At 37.1% G+C, this 25,581-nt stretch overlaps 1 protein-coding gene across 13 annotated transcripts in view; it reads right to left on the reverse strand.

The window, feature by feature from the left end:
- Positions 1-267: 267 nt before the first annotated feature.
- Positions 268-25,581, reverse strand: part of PRRC2C (proline rich coiled-coil 2C) — a 92,774-nt gene continuing 67,460 nt past the window's right edge. For 4 of the 13 annotated variants that reach the window (XM_027612255.2, XM_027612254.2, XM_027612256.2 and 1 more), the window contains exons 21-35: positions 25,087-25,275; positions 24,686-24,937; positions 23,378-23,470; positions 20,236-20,337; positions 16,791-16,992; positions 13,581-13,787; positions 11,878-11,990; positions 11,351-11,487; positions 8,325-8,556; positions 7,971-8,093; positions 6,723-6,941; positions 5,911-6,014; positions 5,407-5,533; positions 4,248-4,484; positions 268-2,190 (exon numbers count right to left, since the gene is read on the reverse strand). In XM_027612255.2, coding sequence (XP_027468056.1) covers positions 1,933-2,190; positions 4,248-4,484; positions 5,407-5,533; positions 5,911-6,014; positions 6,723-6,941; positions 7,971-8,093; positions 8,325-8,556; positions 11,351-11,487; positions 11,878-11,990; positions 13,581-13,787; positions 16,791-16,992; positions 20,236-20,337; positions 23,378-23,470; positions 24,686-24,937; positions 25,087-25,275 — 2,595 coding nt within the window. In that variant the 3' untranslated portion in view covers positions 268-1,932. Of the gene's footprint in view, positions 2,191-2,631; positions 2,685-4,247; positions 4,485-5,406; positions 5,534-5,910; positions 6,015-6,722; positions 6,942-7,970; positions 8,094-8,324; positions 8,557-11,350; positions 11,488-11,877; positions 11,991-13,580; positions 13,788-16,790; positions 16,993-20,235; positions 20,338-23,377; positions 23,471-24,685; positions 24,938-25,086; positions 25,276-25,581 lie in introns of those variants that run through there. The other 9 variants (XM_027612257.2, XM_027612259.2, XM_027612262.2 and 6 more) reach the window with 7 other exon arrangements.

Raw genomic sequence — 25,581 nt, forward strand, 5'->3', positions numbered from 1 at the left:
CCAGAAAGACTTCTCTCCTCCTCGACAGACTAGCTCTCAAGAGGAGTATGGCTACCCTGAGAACAGAGGCCCTATTATCCTCCATGACAACATTTACTTTGACTGAATAAACTTTATAGTTCTTAAAAGTCAGAATCAAGTCTTTGGGTGATAATCTTTTCCTTAGAGCATAATGTACTCTTGAACACTATTTTTGGTACATGACAGACCTTCTTGCTTCAGATTTTAGGAATGGATTAGAAGTTCCAAGATTCATTATTTAGAGAATACTTTATTAGTTTCTGTAATCAAACCCATGTAGATAAGACCTTACATATTTAATACAGTGCGTTACCCCTGTACAAATGGAAAAAATTATGTTTAACATTTCTAGACCAATATGGCTGTTAATTTCTGTACAATGCCAACCCAACACGGTACAACTGGGATACTTTTTCCAAAGTTGACAGCACAGCTAAAGTTTCCAAAAATTCAAATTATTTATATATATATGTATATGTATGTATATATATATATATATATTTATTTATTTATATAAAAAGACCAATAGCAGTATGTTATGCATCAATAGCAGCAACAGCTTTTCCAGGTTCTGCAGTCATCTGAACAAAATTATAGAGACATCCAGCACACTCCATTAATAAAAAAGGGGGGGAAGGTAAAAAAAAAAAAACAAAACCCCAGAAAACAGCAAAGTTCTGTTACTGTTGTGGCACCTGGCACCATTTTTTTATTAGCTTCTCAATCATCATCTGGAAAGAAAACATTCTAGGATAACGTCATTAAAAACAGCTCTGATAAAGCACGGTCACTATTACGTATCATAAAGCAGGTACAAGATATTTTACATTCACAGAGGTATGATACAGTACTGTCCTACATCTATAATACTAGAGGATACAATTAAAAAGGCATTATTTGAGACTTGATTCTACTTTTCCAGCAGAGGGCCCAAAGGATGGTATGACACAGCTCTGGTAAAGAAATGCACCTTCTTCGATAGGATTTCCTCCATTAAGGGCATAGTTTTAGGTATTCACTGCTCTTGATGAACGTCAGTTAAAAACCGTTAAAAACAAACAAACAAAAGCCTATTGGATTCATACAAAGATGACGAGTGGAGGCAAGCCAGACTCAACCTAACTAGTATTTTACCCAATCTGTCATGTTTGAAGACATGACAACTCCGTGGAAGAAAGGAGATGCCAAGTAGCACTTCAAAGCTTCGGGCCACAACCAAAACACAGCATCATTTCAAACAGAAGTAGTAGTCAAACCCTGTCCATTTGGACATGTCCAAGGATGTGGACAGCATATTTCATCACCTGCTCACTCATCCAGGAAAAAGGGGGAATCAGTGACTGTACTTTGATTGTGTTCAACTCAATCACAATGTTACAAAAATAGCAAGCTGCCATAATAAAAAATAAGGCTCCTCTATCCAGCACCAGTTATCTTCAGTTCTTGACCACCAAGCCCACAAATGCTACAATCACATCCAAAGAACATAAGGGAGCAAAGAAACCACACCTGATCTATTAGCTGGAATCACCACTGTTCGGGCTCAGCTATTCCTCGGCAGGGTTATTTTCCTCATATTTCTGGTGTTTCATCTAACCATAAGGATTTCAGCTCTAAATGATATGCACTCAAGGAACGTGTGCACGTATTTGTATATAAATTCTGACTGAAGATGCACGGCCATCAACAGAGTGCGCATTATACAGTAGGTGCAAGCTGGCAAAGCCTCATTTTACTGCTGCAGCAGCTGTGTGTCAGTGTAAATTGCTCCTGTGTCCCCTGCGCACCTCCCAGCTCTGGACAGGATAATGTCACAGACCACTTTACCCCTTTGGCTGCCGGCATTATCCGACCTCATTCTCCCTCGTGCCCCTCTCCCCTCCCCCAACCCCCTGCAATAAACCACAGCCTTTAAGATTTTGTTTCTTCCGTTTTGATCGCCTGAGGTTTGATTGGTCCAGTTCTAACAGGTTTGGTGGCTATGGTGGGTGCAGGGGGTGGCTTTTCTTCTACTTTTTCCTGACAGACACCAGGAGGGTCGGTCAGTGTTTCAGGAGGTTTACTTGAATCACTGTCCACTTTCGGGGCTTTGCCTCCTATCTGTTTGCTCTGTTGTTGTTCAGAGAAGAACCGCTGCGTGGACTGAAGAACCTCTGCTCTCTGCTTTGCCTTAAAAAATGAGAAACAACGACTGAGAACGTTGCAGCATTAGCAAAGCCTGTCCGTCCATCTCCGTTTACTCTTCACCAACCACAAATCCGTTTGCCCCACATGTTTGGCCCAAACCAAAAGTACCTCAATGATCTTTCAGCTTTTAATGGACAGATTTCTTCCTATCTTGGCAAATATTCCATGTGATTTTTTTTTTAAACATTGGAAAACAACAGGACCACCTCCCACCACGTTTTCAAAGTTTGCCCTCTTATAAAATAATAAGACAGAAATTGCCGTTGGTCTGTAACTTTTCCGGAACAAGACTTACTGATATCAAATTCTATTTAGGGAGGCTGCTTGCAAATTTGAAGACATATATGTAACACTTAAAACTTCTAGTCATCAATATGTGGTCTACAATAAAACGAAAAGGAAGCACTTATATTGTGGCATTACCAACACCTAGGACCAAATGTCTTGTGGCTGAGTCCTCTTCCCACAGCTCTCTTCTGCAGGGGAAGAGCATCAGAAATTAGTAACTACAACTTCACTTGATCACTAAGTTCTGATAGCTCCTACCACATTCTGAGCTGGTAAAATAACTTCCTACTTTTATTGACTATGCGCCCCAAAGAATATACTTACGTCAATCTGTAAATTATACCACTGTAACGTACACAATTAAAACTTAAGTTTCTGTACCTCTCGCATACAACAAGGAGCCCTTCATGTTCACTATATAAAGATCTAAAGCAATTTCAAGAATTTTTACCCCCCCAACCCCATTATAAGCTCTAATGTCATTTCCAACATGGGAAGGTAGGAAAATAAGTTCCAAGGAGACAAAACAACTGGAAACCATGGCCAAATGGTTTCCAAAGATTCCTACACATTTTTTAATAGTTATGAACAGATGGAAATCCTAGGCACACAGCCTTAATAAAAGCAGATCACACTTAACAAGAGTTTCACTGCAGAGTAGTCTTTAAATTTGATTACTCAAGATGAGAAATGAGGGATATCAATGTAGAAAGAAACTACCTAGTCAACCGAATTTTCTAATAGGATAGTAAGCATTGTTTCTAGAGTAAAGCATTACTATGGACATTGCCTTGTTTAAAGGCAGCAAGTTTTTCTTTGTTCTAGTGTGACCCGATATATATATATATGTGTGTGTGTGTGTATATACACATATACATAGTGACAAAATAGGCAAAATTACTAAGACATCTAAAGGCAAGTTCAAGTAAATACAGATGTCAATGGATTCAGCTGGCTGTACAGGCAGACAGGTAAGCTTTATGCTATAAAAACTGTCCCCACACAGACTCCTAAAGGCACTCTTCTGCATCAGCAAACCTCACATTTATCAGTGCCTTTTATTATGAAGGATCCCAAAGTGCTTTTTTCAGTTCTTCACCTACAACTGCACGATCTGTTGTGGAATACAGCCAACTCAGGTGGCAGGCAAAAAAAAAAAAAAAAAAAAAAAAAAAAGGATGGAAACAGTTTGAGAAAAAAACTGTACTTGCAGGACTCACGAAGGAAGGAAAATCAAGATAGGTAAAATCTCTTCTTACCCACTCCAAATTTTCACATAACCATGATTTATATCTTAAGTCTAGGGAGGGGGGAGGGATAAAAAAGAAAACAAAGGAAAAAAAAAAGGAAGAAAATGGGGAAGCTTATAATAATCCAAATTACTTTTTTGCTCTTCCAAAAAATGTAGCAGCTAAACTCAGATCTCCCTCAAATATTCATTTTATAAGCAATTCATTTTGCCAGAGTTTAAAATGTTAACTTGTTTGCTAACTACAGTTGCAAAAAAATGAAAACTAAAAAAACTTTAAAAAAACTTAAAAAATTAAAAAAAAAAAGAAAAAAGTGGGGGGGAATAGGGGAAACCAAAAAGAAATAATAATTTAAAAAAAAAGGAATGAATAAAAGTAGTTAGCTTGGTTAAATCAGCTAAGACAATGAATGCCTGGGTTTGTGGTTATGGGTCCAGAGGCATCTTAAGACATGGTTCAGAGACAGATTCTTGCTCTGTTGGCTGTTAACACTGTACTAACCTTCATGTCTTGTTCAGCCTTCAACGCAGCCTGGGCCTGATTACCTCTGACTCCAGATAGTGATCCACAAGGACCCCTGGCTACATGTGGCAAACGAGCATGGCTCATGAGGCCTGTGGTCAGCGGAGGAGGCATCTGACTGGCCAGTGCCATTGGCGGCCTCTGAACAGGCGCTGGGAAGGTGTTAGTATGTGGGGCTCTTACCAATGGAGGGACCAGGTTAGGCTGAGAGAGAATCTGAGTGAAAAAAACAAAACATACAACATTGAACTGTTAAAAAAAAAATTTTGCCAACTAGACCAGGTTGGCTTATCTCAGAGTAAATCTGTGCCCATTCTGCCAAGTGAAAGGAAGTGTAGGGATTTGTGCCATTCTATTACAGGGACCAAGAACAAACAGGCAATGCTTGGAGAATCTAACAGAAAAATTTGGCAAAGCATGCTATGGCACTGTAGTTGGTTCTAACAGCTACAAATTCTGAAGGGGAGGTAGAAAAGCTATTAATTAGGATAATCTTTTTAAAAAGATATAATTGCAGAAAAGGCACACACTTATACCAAACAATCTGAAGATAAATAAAAATAACATCAATTCAACAAACAAGTGTTTTCTCAGGAACCAATTCTCATTTGTGAGAGTTATGATCAATTTTAGTTAGTCTTTCCACTCGATCAGCGAAAGGAAGAGAAGCCAATATTTTTACACACATATTAGAACATCTTTTGGAAATTGTAACTCAACTACACATAGTTCTCTTAAAAACAAAACAAAAAAACCCAACAACGACGACGACGACGACGACGACACAACAAAAAAAACTTTAAACCTAGAAAACTTTAAGCACTGGGACCCTTCTCTGAAAAGTCCACTTCTTCAAAAAAGATAAAAGAAACAGGACTGAAATGACCAGAGCTGTGTGGGGAATCTCGAGTATTTCTCTTGTCTGCTTTAGAACTACACGGCCACTACCTTTACCTCACTAAAAGTTGCGGAGAATATATATGAATGTCATAAATGTACTGTTAAATAAGAAACTGTTTCTCATTAAGAACTATGTTTCTAAACTAGTTAGATGGCAAGATTATGAAATCAGATAATTAGCCAGATTAGCAATCATTTCCAAGTAAATAATACTCATTTCTCACTCGTATCTGCCCACCTGGGGTGCAAACTGTGTAGGAAATGGTTGTGTCATTCTCACAGTGGCAGGGGCTGACTGGAACTGCTTCTGATAGACAATGCTGTTCATTTTGCTGGACTGGCTGTTCGGACTTGTGGAAGTAGCCCTTGGAAAAAAGCCATCACTGGTCAGTACAGTAGTGCCAAATAAATAATGCTGTTAGATTTTTAGAGACATTGCTCTTGGAAGATTCTTCGTATGTGGTAGCTGATGAAAATTTACCAAGGTGAGTTACCAAACATTATGGTAGTGGAGAGACACTGGAGGGGCAGAGGTGAGAAAGATTACTAGCTAGATTTGCCCTGTATTTAAAAAAAAAAGTTCTTAAAAGTATGGTAAAACATACACATTCTTAATTTAATAGCTTAACATTTTAGATTAAACTATCAGAATATCTTGTGCTTACCACAGGCCTGGTGACATAGTAAATATCTAACAAACAAATTGTGTTTAGTTATTTGGAAATTCAAATGCCCATTTTACCGGAAGGGACTAGATGTTGGTGTGGTGCTTCTACCGCTGATTGGAGGTGTGCCTGGTTTTATATCAATGCCACTTCCAAAGGCTTTCAGTTCCATTTCAGACATCTGAGAAAAAACAGAAAAGACTTAACATTTCTGGAATTCCATAAGCTAAAGAGGCAAAGAATCTTATTCATTTATTTATTTATTTGACAGAGAGAGAGAGAGACACAGCGAGAGAGGGAACACAAGTGAGAGAGAGGGAGAAGCAGGCTTCCCGCTGAGCAGAGAGCCCGATGCGGGGCTCAATACCAGGACCCTGGGATCATGACCTGAGCCGAAGGCAGATGCCACCCAGGTGCCCCAAGGCAAAAAATCTTAGTACAAAAATCCTGTAATTAAGTTTCAAATAACATGGAATTATCAAGGCCATATTTGTGGGTGAAAAGTCTTAAGAGATAGTGTAAACCTAATTCTTTCACAAAATTTGTGAATTCTTCGTTATCAGGTAAAAACCAGAGGAAGTCAAACACATCAGTAGATTTAAAAAGTAAAAAAAAAAAAGGTACACTGGGGCTTGGGGTGCCTGGCTGGCTCAGTAGGTGGAGTGTGCAACTCTTGATCTTGGGGTTATAAGTTCAAGTGCCACACTGGATGTAAAATTACTTTAAAAATAAAAAAAAAAAATCTTAAAAAAAAAAAGCATATCAGGGTTTGAGATTTACTAGAGGGTGGTAAAAACTGATGCATTTTTTTTTATAGATACACAGATGTACACATCTCAACATATAGCCTTAAATTCTCGAAGAAACTGTCAAATTTCTCTTCACTTACTTTTCCTGTGGTTGCAATCATGCTATGCTGTGTTCCAGCAGGGATTAATCCTCTGAAAGGCTGGCTTACTTGTGCAGGACGACTCAGGCTCTGGGCCTGGGCTTGTGGAGTGGTATGCTGTAATGGGGGCTGAAGAGTCTGAGGCAGAGCAATTAAAGGCTGCCCTGTAGATCCAAAATTAGGTAATGAAAGCTGGGATGCTGGTAAAGGTACTGTAACCTAGAAAATAAGCAAAAAGAAATTGCGGCAATTTACTTATACCTGTCATCTGTATGTCCCTATAACTATCTATACAACTCTTCAAAATCTTTTGAGTAACAGTTTAAACAGAATACTTCGATCTATTAATATATTTCACGTGTTATCTTTTGCTTAACTACCTCCATTCTTTTATTAAAGGTGCAACAATAAAACAGATTAGTAGTGCAGACACTATATATCATTATGAAGATCTTTGAATCCATGGTATGTGTCTAATAAACACATAATACAATGAAGTCATGGGATACAATTTAAGAAACAGTGTTGTTGCAATTTCCCAAACAGACATTTCTATACTGTTTTCAGGTCTGACTAAAATGAGTTTTAGGAGAAGAAAAATAACCTTTCAGTTTTCATACAAACGGTATTTAATTTGAATGTCAGTAAGGTAATAAATACATTTATGAATTTTCACCCCTAAAATAGCCACCAAAATTAGTTATAAGAAAATGACTAATGGTTTGCCTCTCTCCTTCAGTCCTCCACGAACTTTTAGACAGCAGATTTATGACACTGCTAGGAGATCGTGCATGTCTGTCATTTACAGTCTGTCATACTCTGCCACACTGTGCTAAGTATTATATTAACCAGTGTGATGGTCTTTAGAGTCCTCCTTCCCCCCCTAGCATAGATGGGTAAAGCACTTCTCACGCTTACACGTAACTGTATGTCCTGGACAATGGTTTTCGAACTTTTATATTCATGGAATCCTTTGTTAAAATAAATGATTACATGGAAACCAATTTAAAACAAAGAGCCAAAAAGCAGAAATGACTGGAGTGGGGCTGAGGAGAGAGGTGCTGTGGCACTGAGCAGGTTCCACCACCAGTGGACCCCATGGAATTCCTAGGACACCTCAGAGCAAAGTCTGAAAACCACTGTCCCATCTCCCCATCTTGGTTCTATTTAAATCGCCAAACAACAACAAACGCAGTAAATGTAATAATAATAATAATAATAATAATAAAGAAAATTGAGGAAATTTACCATGCCATAGTTTACCTGCTGGAGAGCACTTGGTGACTGGGCAGTGTTATAAAAATTTGTCTGACCAGGCTGTTGTACTTGTCCAGAATAAAGATTTGAAGCCTGGGTAAGATTTGCTCTAGCCTAGAAAAAATTGTGTAAGAAAACAGCATTAAGATGGAAAAATTTCCAATTCAGACATCAAGGGTGTGGCTTCAAAACAATCTCTAAGAATTTTAGTATTAGATAAAAAGACCTTCGTTTTTTTCACTACATCTTTTAACATTTTTTCTTTAAAAACTGTTTTCTTAAATAATCTGCTGCACAGGAAGATGATGATAGTGCATGACTCTAGCCCCTGTGCTCCTGTCTTACCTGGAGGAGATGTGTATCAATTAGTTGGGAACCTCCTAGTCCTGATGCCTGACCCAGCTGATGTTCATACAATATAGGAATAGGCTGCGTATTTGAAGTTTGTTGAAAGGCAAGACCTGACTGTGCCTTTGCAAGTTCCTGGTGTTGGACAGCTGGAAAGTTGTGGATGGCAGTACCAGAAAGAACCACAGATGGCTGGGACAGACTGCTTTGCATAAAGGCTGGCTGAGACCTACACAGGCATTAAAAATGAAAGACTTGTGTTAGTAGTCGATTCTATTTTGGAATCTGGAAATCCCTGGAATGAGTATCCCAAATGACCAAGTACTCTAATAAGCACAATTAAGAAAAGAGACAGAGAATGCAGACTGTGTCTAAGGTACTTGTTTCATGATTTAGAGCCCCATACACAACAAAGTTCTAGGGAAAGGCTTGCTCTTCCCGAGAAACTAACAAGCTTTTCTCCTCTTGAACAACGAGAATAATTCTCTTTTTGATGTGTTCACTAGCAAGCTCAGAACCAAATCTGTTCTTCTCTTTGGTATTAACATTTTATTCAAATTTACAGCACCAATAGCTGACTTTTATTATTTGTATTTCATTACTCCACTTATATATACACGTGTGTGTGTGTGTGTTTTTATAAAAGATTTTATTTGAGAGAGAGAGAAAGAGCTCAAGTGAGTGGGGAGAAGGGGAAAGGGAGAGGGAAAGAATCGCAAGCAGACTCTGCTGAGGGCGGAGTCTAATGCAAGGCTCCATCTCACCACCCTGAGATCATGACCTGAGCCGAAACCAAGGGTCAGACTCTTAACCAACTGAGCCACCCAGGCGCCCCATATATTTCTTATAAGAAATCTCAAGACCTCTACAGAATGAAGCAGAGTAGTAGTTCACCATCAGTTCACCATCAGAAACCACAAAGTTTCTGTTTGTTCTTACTGAGGTATAATGGAGATTTAACACTGTATTAGTTTCAGGTTCACAACATAATGATTCAATACTTGTATGTATTATGAAATGATCATCACAGTAAGTCTAGTTAACATCTGTCACCATACACAGTTACAAAAAAACTTTTTTTTGGTGAGGAGAACTTTTTTCAAGATCTACTTTCTCAGCAAATTTCCCGTTTTTGTTTTTAAGAGAGGGAGAGAGAGAATCCCAAGCAGGCTCCACAGCCAGCATGGAGCCCAAACGCAGGGCTTGATCTCACCACCCTGTGACCATGACCAGAGCTGAGGTTAAGAGTCGGATGCTTAACTGACTGAACCACCCAGGTGTCCCCCAGCAACTTTCAAATCACAACACAGTATTATGGTCAAAGGATATAAATTGCTAGTTGTAAGATAAGTCATGGGGATGTAATGTACAGCATGGCTGACTATAGTTAATACTACTGTGGCATATTTAGATGGTTTTAAAAAAAACTACAATGCTGGAATCTAACTTCAGACTACCCTCCTACCTCTGGAATGGGGGCCTTCAAGCTATACTTTTAAAAATGCTAAGATAAAAACTAACTATATCAAAGTACTGGATTAAAGATAATATTATCAATAAATAACATCATTATGCTTTGTTAAAATTGACTTTTGTGGCAGAAACAAAAGCCATTAAGCAGGAGTGCTAGAATAGGGTCACAAGCAGTCTTTATGCCTATGTGTCAAATATAAATTGGGAAGCATATTGTTATAAACTACCGAGTCCTGGGGTGCCTGGGTGGTGCAGTCGATTAAGCGTCCAACTCTTGGATTCAGCTCAAGTTGTGATCTTGGTGTTCTGAGATAACAAAGCCTTGCATCAATCAGGCTTTGTGCTCAGTGTGGACGCTTTCTCCTCTGCCCCTCCCCCAGTGTGCTCTCTCTCTAAAATAATGTTAAAAAAAAAAAAAAAGAAGGAAAGAAAGAAAAGAGAAGACAAACCCCACAACTACCCTGTCCTGGCAGAAGTTAAATTCAGGGATTCTGTATTAATAAACACTATGCTGATGAGGTTGCAAGAAAGAATAGCAGAATGATGTGGCAGGAATACAAACAACTGCTTTCAAAGTCTAAACCTGTGCCTTCCAATACACTTGTCATTAGTCACAACTACATATACAGCTTACATTATTTTTCTATGGAACAGGCCCGGTCTTAAGAAGTATATCTTCCAAGGCAATCATTAAAATGGGGATTACAAATACAAAATGTCAGTGCACTGCTACTCCATCTCCCATGGCTGTTGAAGATATTACTAATTAATCACCGAGCTCTTTTTTGCACAGCTGGAAAGTAGCCCCAAACTTTCCAACAATGTTGCAAGTAGCTAATACCAATTAAAAGGAGATTTCCTTAATCACAAAGCTAACTTACAGTGACTCTTTCAAAAACAACAGTTTCTTCTCTACTTGTCATCACTATCCCCACTGCCTTTGTTCCCTGCCTGGCACTCTCCACCCGGGCTCCTGCCTCCTATATGCTATTCTCTGCCAAGCCCCCACGCACATCCCAAGTCAGGGGCGGATTTACAGCTGCTGTGGCAAGGTGGCATGCAGCCTTTTAGGTCCCTTAGCAACTATTTCCTCTGATTTCCAATTGTTATGGGACTGTTGTTCTCCTCGTCTTCAAGAATATTTAAGGTCTCGGGGTGCCTGGGTGGCTCAGGCGTTAAGCATCTGCCTTCGGCTCAGGTCATGATCCTGGGGTCCTGGGATCGAGCCCCGCATCGGGCTCCCTGCTCGGCAGGAAACCTGCTTCTCCCTCTCCCACTCCCCCTGCTGGTGTTCCCTCTCTCGCTGTGTCTCTCTCTGTCAAATAAATAAATAAAATCTTAAAAAAAAAAAAAAAAAAAAAGAATATTTAAGGTCTCACTTTGTTCAATAAAGTCTTGACTGAAACTACCAGAAGCTAAGTTTCAGGACCTACAATCAACATGCTTAATTATTGAAAGGCATTTTATAAAAGGGTCATCCTAGCTTCTGGGGGAAAAGAAGGAGCAGTAGGGATATGGCAAGAAGGCTCAGCAGTTACAAAAGCACGTACCTATATGGCTGAAGTGAAGAAGTGAATAACTCTTGAGCCTGGGATGCAGCAGGCCCAGCACCCAGACTCAGCTGGGCTTGGTGCTGTCCTTGTAGCGGCGCATAAATGGGGATCGGGATCTGCTGAACTGAAGTTGGCTGCAGTGCAATAAAAAACACATGAACACCACACACACAAATCACAGTATTTGGGAAAATAAAAATCTGAGATATGAAAAGAATACATATATATATATAGATATATATCTATATAGATCTATATCAGCTTCCTTTTAAAACAAAACCAAATGTAAGCATCTAAATTTTCCTTTCAATTAATTATTTACTCTACAGTGTTAGCCATTAAGCTTTGGATAATTTGGGGAAGTTTGAAAATTTTGCCAATACATATCAAGGTAATCATGGATTGTCCCATGTTGTCGATAGAAGATTTTAACTTCTAAGAGCCTTTATTTGTAGCCTAAGATATCTATTACACCATTAGCATGCCAAGAAACAAATACATGATGGAAGAAGTCTGTGGTTTACCTGAGAGAGACCTGGTTGGAAGCCTTGTTGTTGAGCCAAGGATGGTGGAGCCAAGCGTGCATGTTGGGTACTGAATAAATGACTTGTGTCCATATAGAAAGCAGGGATTTGAGCTATATAGACCATCAGGAGAAACAAGCAGTTTTAAGTGTCAAAGCTTCAGAATTTTCCAAATAGTAACTAAAAACCAAGTTTTGTAGCAGATTTCAAATTGAGTGAGCCCACTGAAACCTAATACAGCCAAGGAAAAACTAGAATGAAAAGACAGAAAACTTCTAGCAGACAGGTATATACAAATTAAAACAAAATTCTAGTACAGTTAACCCCTGAACATGGGTTTGAACTGCGTATTTTTCTTTTCAAATAATTCAGTGCAGTATTGTAAATGTCATTTTCTCCTTCTTATGATTTTCTTAGCAACATTTCTTTTCTCTAGCTTACTTTATTGTAAGAATGCAAGGTATAATACATATAACATACAAAATATGTGTTAATACATATAACATACAAAATATCTGTTTATGTTATCAGTAAGCCTTCTGGTCAAAGGTAGGATATTTGTAGTTAAATCTGGAGGATTGAAAAGTTTTATGTGGATTTCTGACTGTGTAGGGTGTTGGCACCCCAACCCTTGCATTGTTCAAGGGTCAATTGTACTTGTGAGGGTATGGAAAAACAGACACTCATACACTGCCAATGGGGTATTAACTAGTGAAATCGGACATGATCTACTCAAAGTGAAAATGAACCTACCGGTTTACCAGCAAATCTATTCTAATTTTATATCTAGTTACTAGAATTTAATAAAATATTTCAAAGGAACTGGTATTTAATAACTGAAAGAATTTGGTTTATATTCTTAACAGATTTCTATGTATTATATAAATTATTTTGTGATCTGCTCTTTTTACATAATAGTATGTTTTGGAGAACTTCCTGTATTATTTTTAATTTGTCACATTACAAACAATACTGCAATGAATGAACACTCTCCTATATATGTCTCTGATTAATAGGTAAATTTATCTATATGAGATTCCTATGAAAATTGTTACTACAGTTAAGTATGTACATATAAAATATTCTGATACTTTTCTAAAATTATGTCAATTTATATACTAACCAGCAATGCATTTTAAGACACTATTAATAAGACCTTTGACCCTTATAGAAACTGGGTATTATCAATCTTTCTAATATTTCCCACACAGAAAGGCAAGAAATAGCCTCATTGTTCTTTTATTTTGAATTTAAATCATTAGTGATTTTGAATATTTTTCAAATATTTACTTACTTTTTAACTAAGATTAACATTGTGGTATTTAGTAGGGTAAGTTACCCCAGTATCCAACATACAGTTTTTTTCTTCTTTGCTAATCTTAGGTTTATTCTTCCCTATGAATTTTATTATTGATTTGTCAAGTTTCGGGTAATAAAGTTTTATAACTTGACTAGAATAACATGAAATGTGTAAGTTATTTTGCAAATTATTAGACACGAATCTAATATATATGTAACATACGTGTAAGAAAGAACTGCCAAGAGCCTCCCCAGAATACTTATCAAAGACATTAAATTCTATGATGAAACAAATCTGCAAAGCAGATCAAAAAATAGTTAAACTTGAGCGAACAAAAGTATGCCCGCAAACAATTCTTCTGACTCCCTTACGTGCCTGCCACCCCCCCGCCCCCAGCTCTTACCTGCTGCCGACTGGGACACGTAGACCTGCGGGCTCTGCTGCTGCTGCTGGGCAATAAGGGAAGGCACGCAGCTCAACTGTGAGAAATGACCCGCCGACGGCAGGCTGCTCGTCTGTAACTGCTGGGGCTTCACTTTACAAATGTTAGGAGGATCTGATGTGCTTGTAGATTTTGTACTCAAAGAAGAGGTAGTGTATGTACCAGCTCCTATATGTGGGAGAGGGGAAAAGGCAGCGTATTGTAAAGTGCCATAGTGGTTCACTATAAAAACAACTCAAGCACCCGCTGGACACTGGAAAATTCACGTTTATGCCCTGCATGTGCTTAAGTAACAATCACCAAATGTAAACAAGACTATAATATCTGGAGAAATATAGTACAATAGAAAAATGCAAAGAGAAGGAAGTTAAAAGATTAAACAAAATAAGGTGGCCAAGAGCCTATAGGATTGTTAGTTTAGCCTCAAGCTAATAGTTTTTTAATCATCACAAAGAAAAGGATGGTCAAGAGCTTCATTCATTTATACAGAAGGACAAAATGCTGCCCCTTAGGAATAATTAAGAATGTAGGGGTGCCTGGCTGGCTCAGTTGGAACAGCACCAACTCTTGATCTCAGGGTCACAAGTTCAACCGCCACATTGGGTGTAGATATTAATAAAATAAAAAAAAAAGTAAATGCACCTGGAAAGATCACAACTGCTCCTAAAAAGTCATGTAAACAAAAGGTCAGATCTTTCTTCTTTCCAGAATATCTTACAGGCAAATATCTTAAGGGTAATCTTAAGACCTTCATTCATTTATGAATAAATGAATACATATTTATTTATTTAAAGATTTTATTTATTTATTTGACAGAGAGAGAGAGAGAGAGAGAGAGAGAGAGAGAGAGAGAGAGAGAGAGAGACAGACAGCGAGAGAGGGAAAACAAGCAGGAGGAGTGGGGGAGGGAGGAGCAGGCTTCCCACTGAGCAGGGAGCCTGATGCGGGGCTCGATCCCAGTACTCTGGGATCATGACCGGAGCCAAAGGCAGATGCTCAATGGCTAAGCCACCCAGGCGCCCCTCATTTATGAATAAATATTTAAACATTTACTAAGGTCAGGCATAAACATAAGAACACGTAAGTGCTACACCTTAATAATCATTAAGGTGAAAGGGGCCTTTAGAGATCACAAATGCTCCTTAACAGCCATATAAACTTAAGGTTATACTTAGTCCTCACTCTGCCTGTATATATACCAGCAAAAAACAGGTATATAATAATACCTTAAAAAGAAAACAAACTATTAATAAGTAAGTAGAATTATAAAACTTAAGATCTTGAAGGGTCAATTAGTTCTGTTGATCAGTGAGTGTTGATGACTCTAATACTGGAGTGAATGACAATATTGCTATCTGATTAAAAAGTGAGATGCAGTCACATCATTATTTTCAGATTTCAAATGATGTTTGATCTAAGAGAGGACCCAAGATCAAGGTACCTTTGTTCTTCCACTTGAGTCTCTACCAGTAGGATGACTGGGCAAGAAATATAAAAATTTATCCTAATTGAGGAGAGTGTGGGGAAACCAGACCTGGAAGAAAGAAGTACACTTGACCCTGTAACAATGCAGGTTTAAACCGTGTGTGGGTCCACTTATACGCAGACTTTTTTCGATTAAATACAGTACAGTACTGTAAATGTATCTTCTGATTTTAATAACATTCTCCTTTCTCTAGCATATTTTATTGTAAGAATACAGTTGTACGTTACAATACCTGTAACATACAAAATATGTGTTAATCGGCTATTTATGTTATCAGTAAGGCTTATAGTCAATAGTAGGCTCTTAGTAGTTAATTTGGGGGGAGTGATTTTTGGGTTTCTGACTGCATGTGTTGGTCGGCAAGTATCAGTGCCTCTAACCCCTGTGTTGTTTAAGGGTCAACTGTGACGGAAAGGGAACCTTCCCAGTCCCTTTATTTCCTAATCTCTTCACCATACTGTATTCCTGGTTGCTTTATAGCCCCAACCCCTACCCACCCAAATGACTGGGGCCCCAGCTAGTAAGCATAATGAAGATGTCTTACAAATGGATAGTAGGGAATGCATTAAATGGTCTTAAGGAGGGAAGAGAAATAGAACATGCTCTTTGATTTGAATCTGTTTGTCTTAATACATACTTTTGATTCCACATTAACATCAAAATAACTGTAGTACATCCCAAAGACCAATTCTTTTGGTACAGAATGCCAGAATAATGAATAAAAACAAAACAAAACAAAAAAGACCCCCCAAAAAACCAGTAGAACAATCACTAAATGAGAACCAGTCAAAGAAAGTAAATTCTGTGCTGGATATATCTTTTATCTTTTGGAAAGCAGCTTTTGCTGCTTTGGAAACATTACCAGGAAAGCCTGAAAGGAAATTTCTGTTTTCAATAGAAGAAACATGGTTATACATATGGTAAAAGGGTATACTTTCCTAGAGTCAAGCATTTCAGCATTTAATTCAACTGTAAAGCCCCCAAATGAAATATAGTTTAATGAAAGGATTACGTGCTAGTGAAAAATTAAAGGAAGAAAAGCACTTTCTAACTTGGGGTGTTGATGGACTCTCCTTAAAAACAAGCAAAACAACCCCCCCTCCCCCCGGGCCAAAAAACCCAATATATATCACCTACTCAAATAACAAACTGGAAATTCTCTACCCCTAACTCTTCACCAGAAAATATATGTCATCCGAAAAGATTTAGGCCAACAGCTCCTTCAAATTAGATACAGACCACAAAAATTTACCACCTGTGTGATTCTGTATTATTTCTGAGTTGGACTAATTAGCTGTATATGAGTTAAAAAATAAAAATCAAAAGATGAATTTTACAGAAAAATGTAGGAGAACAAGATAAACATCTTTTCACCAATTACTTATTAATGCCTATAATGGGGGCAGGGGGGCATGACACGGAGGGCATGGGGGTGGGCAGAAGGTCCAGCAAGCAAAGTGTTTTAGTAAGCCATCAATAACTGTCAAACTAAAATTGGAAGAGGGGCTAAGAGAGGGGAGGGTGTAAGAATGGCAAGAAGAGTTTACAAAATAGCTGATAATCAGATCTTGTGCAGTCTTACATATTTTATAAATAATAAATTTGGGGGGATAGTAAACAGGAAAAGATCATAAGAAATTTTAAATAATTATGACACTTAAAGGAAAGGTATAAAAATCTTCTACCTGATAGTGATGTTGTGGGAGTGACTGAAGCAACAGGAATCTGAGGCATGGATGCACTTGAGAATGAACTGTAATTGGCAGTGCTTGGTCCACCGGCACTACTGCTGACTCCACTTGCAATTGGAGGTGCTGTGGAAGTTACTGGAGATCCCTTCTCCCTCACATTTGGAGAATTCTCCCATGCCTTGCGTGCAGACTCCATCTACAATAAAATGGACATTTTTTTAAAAGCAAAAAAAAACACAAAAACAAAAACAAAAACCCCAAAAAACACTATGCTAACACAGAATACGCAAACATATGTGTGTGTATATTTTTAAATCCCAAATATAATCTTTCAAAAAATGGCAAAAATAAAAGATTAAGACCCCTAAGGCTTTCAAACCTTTCACTTTCCCTTTATCTTTTGTTCTTTTACTCTAATTGGGAGGCAGTGGGCTGTAATTATGTCTCTAAAGAAAGCTTGTTGACAGCTTTGGCAAAGAAGTCAGCAAAATATAAAATCACGCTTCTGTACCATGTAAATATGAGTCCCTATCCCACTGGTGAATAAGGAAACAAATACCATGACCCTTTAGGACTGACCTAACGCTCTGATTCCAGTCAGAAAGGCACTAAAGGCCCTCCATAAATACCCACTCCTTCCATTCTTTCTCTGTAAGGCAGCGGGTTCTCAATGGCAGATGACAGGTACCTTTTGTTTGACTGTTTTATGTTCAGTGTCTTAAAAGGCCAAGTAACCAAACCAGGTAGGTTTTAGGCTTGGGTGCAGTAAAAATATGTCTTGTTTTAGATCCAGACCTCATCAAGCATTTCAGATACTGACTGCTGCCATTTGTATTTGTGGCTACAGGTTGTAGCTGTAGTCTCTTAGTTTCTTAAAATGTAGAAACAGATTGGGGTGCCTGGGTAGCTCAGTCAGTTAAGCATCCAACTCTAGTTTTTGGCTCAAGTCATGATCTCAGGGTTGTAGGACTGAGCCCTCAGTCAGGCTCTGCGTTGGAAATTCTCCCTCTCCCTCTGCTCCTCACCCTGCCTGTGTGCCCCCTCTCTCTTTCTAAAATTAATAGAATCTTTTTAAAAAATGTAGAAACACATCTTATTTTATCTATCTAGACCAGTGCTATTCAACAGACATATAAATGCAAGTCATATGTATAATTTTAAATTTTAATAGCCACATTTAAAAAAATAAAAATAAAGAGGTAATACTAATTTTGATGACATGTTTTATTCAACCCAGTGTATCTACAATACAATTAAAACCTATAATCAACATAAAAATGGACATGTTTTAACTTTTTAAGTATTAACATTTCAGATTAGGTAAGTATTAACATTTCAGATCCAGGGTATTTTATTTTACACTTACAGCACATACTACAACTTGGATCAGCCACATTCAAGTGCTTAATAACGACACGTGGCTAGTGGATCCTAAACTGAGGGCACAGATGCAGGTCCTCAACAGGAAGGAAACAGATACATAGATTGTGAAGTCTTTACTACTAGTCAAAATACTGAGCTGAGGAAAAAATAAACAAAAAACCCCACAAGGTAATCTACAAAATTCAGCTACCAAAAAATCAAGTAACAATTATTAATACCATAGTTAAGAAGCTGTCAGTCCTTGAAGTACCAACTTTAAAAATTTTAACCTTATTTTAACTGTAAGAATGATAAATCGTTATGTATCTTCCCTGCTTTCTTGTTAAAACACGTTACTTATAATTTAACTTTTTCTTAGATGACTAACATCATCACTATAATACCAAAACATGGGACACTTTGTTTGCTTCAGTCTTCTCACAATCACCTTGATAGTTTCAAATGTGTTTTATTTTAAAACAAAAATCTTGAGAAGTAAAAATAAATAAATAATTTTAAAAAATTTAGAAGTTAGACAAAATGTAATTTGTACTGAGATTTTATGGTTTAGAGCAGTTTTATAGAGCACATAATGCCTTTTATACTAGTTTTGTTGTGTTGGAACACATAAATTACAGCTAATCAAACTTGTATAATATGAGGGCCACACACATGTGGCTTCATTTCATTTCTTCAGCAACAAAGAAATTTAGATTCTATTTTTGGAAATTCAAGGAAACAAGTACAATTATTTAATTATACTAATTTTCCCCTTGACAAATATGCTGTCAATAAAATCCATGTAATAAAACTCTTCTATACTTTATACATTACCCAAATAGAAATGTCAGAAGAAGTAGAAAAAACCAGAGAAAGTGTTAAGCTAATGAAATTTAATTTAAATTATTTCTTCTTGGAATATTAAAAACTTTTAAGTGAAAGGCAAGGTTGAATGGGTTCTCTGAAGAATTAACAACTGGCCTAAAGAATAATTTATGATCTTATATTTGCTTATGTGAAACTGGACTAGCCTTGACTAGCATGTAGTCAAAACCACACAAAAGACGCAGTACGAAACAGACTGAGATAGTCATTCCAGTGGGAAAACTATAAAGGCTGAGCAGGAACTGGCAGTAAAGAGTAAGGACTGGGCAACGATGGGGGCTGACACAAAGCAGAAATGGTTGTCTCATAAAATTTTACTTTTAAACTTCTAGAAATGAACACTGGCCAGCAAGGTTCCCCCTCTTGTGAAGACCATCAAAGATTCCCTGTCAACCAATACAGCAGCATTAGGAAGTTCTGCTATAGAGGTTTGAGGTTAAATAGTTGCCCAGATTATAAAACCAAACAAACACCAAAAATGGGATAAATATATGTACTTTAAAAACATCTTCACTTAATTTCATGTCCCTTTTTTTAACCACTGACTAATCTGGAGATGAACAACTGACTTAAAATTCTCTCAAATAACTGTAAAAAAAAGCATTAGTAACATAGCTCAGTATTATAAACACAATAGGAGATTTAAAAAAAAGGCTTATTTTTTGATATTAAAAAATGTCTATAATCTTTTGCCCTCTTTTTAAAAAATTATCCAACAAAAATCAAATCAAAATCACTTGTATTAATAAATTACCTCTTCATAAAATATTCTAATTATTACAGTGCATTCATTCACTTCACACAGTTTACAGGAAAGACAGAAAATCAGCAGTCTTACCGTTACAGGAACATAGGATATAAAAAACCAAAACAAAACCAAAAAAAATGCAACACACCAAGCCAGTTGGTTTTATACACAACTAATATACTCAAAAATCAAAGTCTCTATATAAACATGAAATATAAATGCTTTCCTGTATTTTTAAGACAAAATTCACAAGCATAATAGGCCTCCCTTTAAAGTGGTATTAGAAGTTTAATAAAATTTTAAGGTATAATTTGACATAACTCTATTTTCTCAGCTTAGTATTGCTGCTTACCATACAAAATGAATAAAAATACCAAAAGAGTATTTTTAACTTATGTACCCTAGCATGCATCAAGGACCTTTAGAGAAGGTTGTTGTACATACCTTGAAGGTGAGGCTGAAAGTAGTGGGAGGAGCTGAAGTTAGGCTGGAGCTCTGTTGTATAGTCTCCCTCTTAGGGAGGGGGAGGGTGTTGGGCAAGGGCACCTGAAAAGGAAGGCAACACATATCATAATCTAAGTCTGCTACAAAAGCCCCATTACAGATAATGCTAATGTACTCTTTCTTAGGGTGTTTATTTTTCTTCAGAGCCAAAAGGAATATCTGATTAGAGATACATTGTGTCTGCATTAATTGATAATTCTGGACATCTAAGAGAAATACTATCTGCTTTTTTAATGCATATAATTACAGAAAAAGAATCTGTCCCAAATATAAGGTACATACTTGAAGGCAGTACCTCATGTATTTTAATGTGTACAACAGTCACCTGGGGATGTTATTAAAGTGCAGAGTCTGGTCAGTTGGTCTGGGGTAAGGCCTGAAATTGTGCACTTCAAATGCAGTGATGTTGCTGGTCAGTGGACCATACACTGTGTAGCAAAGCTCTAAGGAATATAATTTCCACCTTTAAGGGATCCATAGACGCTATGAGAAGCATTTAAAATGATACTGTAAACGTTAAGAAATTAACTTCTATCCTGCAGTATAGTCATTTTTTTTTTTAAAGATTTTATTTATTATTTAACAGGGAGAGACACTGTGAGAGAGGGAACACAAGCAGGGGGAGTGGGAGAGGGAGAAGAAGGCTTCCTGCGGAGCAGGGAGCCCAACGAGGGGCTCGATCCCAGGACCCTGGGATCATGACCCGAGCCGAAGGCAGACGCTTAACGATTGAGCCACCCAGGCGCCCCTATAGTCAACATTCTTATAACTAGACTCAAGAATAAAAGTAAAATCGGGAGGAAAGTACGGAATACCACCACCACCCTGTTACATTAAACAAATTGCTTCACTATAGTTTTAACATGATTATGGCAAATATTTTTAGAAATGTGAAGATATTAGAAACTCATTAGCCATATCTTTTTCCTTTAAGTCTCTGGATCTTGAAAATTTTATTATGTACTACTGTATGACTGATTTTAATGGTTCATTTATTCAGAGAAAATGACTGAGATACTTGGAGGTTTTAAGATAATCACTTTGTGGTACTATGGAGTATCTACCAGAGATTGATAATACTATGCACTACTTAATGGAGATGACTAAATATAAATCTTTAAAATAGCTGTGCCAGGAATAATCAAAAATACCACCTGCATTTAAATCTTTAAGACACTCAAGATTCAAAATGATTGTCGTTATTAGGTAACACTAAGCAATAAATAACCAGCTAAAAAATCCTGAAAAAGTAGATTAAGCTTTGATAAAGGGAGTCTTACCAAGAATAATTTTTTCAAAAGATAAAAGTTCTATGCATAAAATGGAACCCTCAACCACACTAAGGAGAAAGGAGCATTTCAAAAGGTCCTAAAATTTTTCCCATGCAGGACAGTTGTTTTTAACACATTAGGCAAGTTCAGAATCACCACCATACTCGGCAGAAAACGCAATACTGTGAAATCATTCCAAACTGATGACCATTTGTAATGCTCCCTGACCCAAAATGGATGTTTCTGTTTTCAAACATGCTCTGGATACACAGCTAAAAATCAAATGTAGACTGTTTGCTTAGATACAAGACTGGGTCTCTCCCCTTCAGTTGTCCTGCATGCACGAGTCGTATTACATTTTAATTAGATCACACAGAAAACCATTAAAACACTCAATATGGATATTTCCAGTGACATGTAAGTGTTCTGAGAATAATCTTTCCTTCCTTACTCGTATTTCAGAAATCACATTTTTAGAGGGTGATCTGGCATGCTTTCTTGAAAAAGTGACATCTAAGAAATATACTCTATATTTTTTAAATGAGAAAAGACACGATTTAAGTAAAATTAAACTTTATTGACACATTATTGATTCCATATTTGGTAACTGACATAGTGCCACTGACAGGGAGTCTTTCTGTCCTTCCCAAATTTCCCATTACTTCTTAAAGGAAGTTAAATAAATGTAAGACTTCCTCCAAAAGGCCAGGGGAAAAGGATCTGGCACATCAAGTGAAGTTCTACTACATCAGAAAGCTGGAGAAATCATAGTAATTGGCTCCTACAAAGCTCTCCTGCCACAAAGAGAAAATGTGTGACACAGTCGCTTCTTTCTCTTTTCCTCAAGCTCTACAGCCCGACTATCGAAGTTGGATTAAATGATCCCTAATGCATCTTGCCTCTCTACAATTCTATATTTGATGCTAGAAAGAAGAATAGACAGCATAGGAAAAATACTGTAAGGCATACAATTTTTATTCTTAAAATGCCAGAGTTAAAACCCTTTATGAGAAACCTTTAAATATATCTGTGAAGGAGATTTTTGATAAGAATGAGCCTTTGCTCATTATAGAGACCTGTGTTTAAAAAAGAGAGCAGCTGACCAAATTTCTACCACACCTGCCCTCCGAAACAAAGGTCATACATGTGACTTCTAAAATGCTTTTCTACAGGGGGTTACCTAACTTGTCTGGGTTTACAATTTTTTCGCCTGTCAGTCAATGAACTAGGCAAAATGATGGACTGTACTGCCTTAACGTAATCCTGAATTATAACATAGCTGTTCTGGAAAACTACAGCCTAAAAATTTACATGACTTACTACCACTTTTTAACACAGCATTTAAGAGTTTCTGAAGTACTTACATATACATTACAGCTCAAACTTCACTACAGGATTGTTGCTAAGGTACAGCAAAAAAAAAAAAAAAAAAAAAAAAAAAAATTTTTTTTTTCAAGTTTAAAAAGAAACCCCTGAATTCTTGGTAACACCCTAATTGCCTTTTTGTTTTGAGCGAGCTTTCACTGCATTGTAAAAAGGTTTAAGAACAAAATCACCAACCAAATAAATTACTGAACTTGCAGAATGTAGAAGGAAGAACAAAAATTCTTACCAGATCCAGGTTAACAGGATTAGTACTTATGAAACTGAGCCTAAGTTTTGACTATTTTTGCTAATTATTAGTGCTCCAAAATGCAAATTCACTACAACCCTTTCCCAGACAAGAATTAAACACTGGTCACACACTATGTATTAGATAACAATAGCCAGGTTCCTAACCACACTTTCCACATTTGAGGTTGATTACTTACATTATTAACCAAAGTATCCTCCATCTTTGCATTATTAGTAGCCACAGTGTTAGGCAGAGAAGAAGAAGGTGTAGTATAGTCTGTTACAGACTCCTGTGGAGTAGTAATAGAAAAAAAAATACGTTGTAGATTAAATTAATAACTCATTTTCTAATGGCAGCCTAACAGTTGTAAAGTTGTTTTGGAGGAAAGCAGGAGAGGAGAGCAGATCTTAAGACTCAAGTCACTCAAATCTTAAAGACTAATACTGTGATAAAACAAATGTGGACTCACCACGGAAGTGGTAACATTTCAACTATTGCCAGGTCCTGTACATTTTTTAAAAATGCATTGCTATATTACATGTCAACTATAATTCAACTAAAAAATTGTTAATAATTTAAATGCATGCACAGTACTAGGAAGTTGCCAACAGTGCTATTTATTTCTGTGGGTTACTAAGGGTTACTAAAAGAACTGTGTGGTTCTCATAATCTATAGCTTACTTTCAACTACTGATTATGTCAAGATTTTAGTTGTTGCAATTAGGTTTTAGGATAAACTTGTTTATCATCATGAACCTCTTCTTTAAATATGGTAGAGGTGGATCATAAGAGTTTTTATTTACATATACTGACTGTATAGCAATTAAGAGAGAAAAATATACAAATAACACGAAAGTTCCCACTTACCTTTCTTCCCAATATGTACCAGAGTGAACACAAAGTGGCAGATACAAATTTTGCTATTCCCACAAATGTGAGTCCATATAAGTCACTCTGTTTCCTGGCATCTTGCCTTAATAATTGTATTTTTAAAGATGGTCCCTAAATTCAAGTTAGTTATTTCCTCTGGTGCTCAACCAATGAAACAATGATCTATTCCAACTCGGAAGAAAACTGCCTATACTGGAGTTACTGAAAATTTAATTTGACTTAGTTCCTGACTTCAAAATCTTACTAGTGGGCAAGATAAGGTGCCACTGTAACTCCATTAACAAAATAAAAATCTAGAGCAATCCTTTAAAAGCCTGTAAACCCAGCAAAAAGCATTCTAATCTTATGTACTCATTTTTCACCTCAAACTACTCAACAGTCTAGAACTGAGATTTCCACATAAAGAAATAACTTACTGTAAGGAATTTCTTTAGATCACAAATGCATACGATGAAATAAAATATTCCCTGTAGAAATAATAACCCAGATGGTTTACAGAATTATATGCCTCAAGCCAAAATAAAAGAAAAAGAAGAACAGAAAAAACAAGTATCGTCACTGTTTTCCTCACTCATTTTCGACACGGTTTGCATCACCACCGCATGTTGCCTACCTTCACGTTAGCGCCGTATTCCGTGGACGACACGGAAATCATCGCTCCTATTTCAGTAGACATTTCCGCAACTGCTTTGGTTTCCTTTGTTGTCACAGGATCTGAACTTCTGACTGTAGCGGGGCTTGGTTTCTCTTGACCTTCTGGCTCCACCTGTTGGGCATCTTTTACTTTTCTATTTTTTAATGAACGTTCTTTTCCAATAGGACCTGGTTTATGTTCTTTATTTTCTAGTGGACTCAAATCTGGAAGCTAAAAATTCAATGTTTATGACAAAAGGGTATCATGATCAAAGACATTCACTGAAAACTAAATTCAATTTCACAACCATTACTAGATTCTCCCATTAAAGTGTTAGTGGCTTTCATACAGTTCTATCTGGAATATGAATTATAATTTACCTTCTGGGCTTTGATAGGGCCTGCCCGTGGCTGCTTCTGCCGTTGTTCTTTAGGTTCGGGTATCTTGTCAGTAGTTTTTTCCGAAAGTACAGGCACAATTTCATTTTCATTCCCATTTGAAGCTGGAGCACCAAACTGAATTGTGTCAATTCCAATTTCAACTCCACTTTCTTGACCATTCTTTGTTCCCTAGGAAGAGAATATTTTCAAACTTGCTTATCCAAGCAGAGGTCAAATATGACCGAATGATGTATTAGCAGCACATATTTCAAAAGTACAATGGAAGGAAGTTTGAAGCGATCTATGTATTAACTGATATTGATCATGTTTTGAGAAACTTTCCTTTAGCCACTACTGATCTGTATTAAAAAGGAATAAAATGGAAACTAAGACTAAAGTTTTTATTTATTTTTGAAGATTTATTTATTTGAGAGAGACAGACCACGTGTGCATGGAAACAGGAGTGGGGGAAGCGGCCAAGGGAGAGGGAGAAGG

The sequence above is a fragment of the Zalophus californianus genome, chromosome 10, assembly GCF_009762305.2.
Source record: "Zalophus californianus isolate mZalCal1 chromosome 10, mZalCal1.pri.v2, whole genome shotgun sequence".
Taxonomy (NCBI): Eukaryota; Metazoa; Chordata; class Mammalia; order Carnivora; family Otariidae; genus Zalophus; species Zalophus californianus.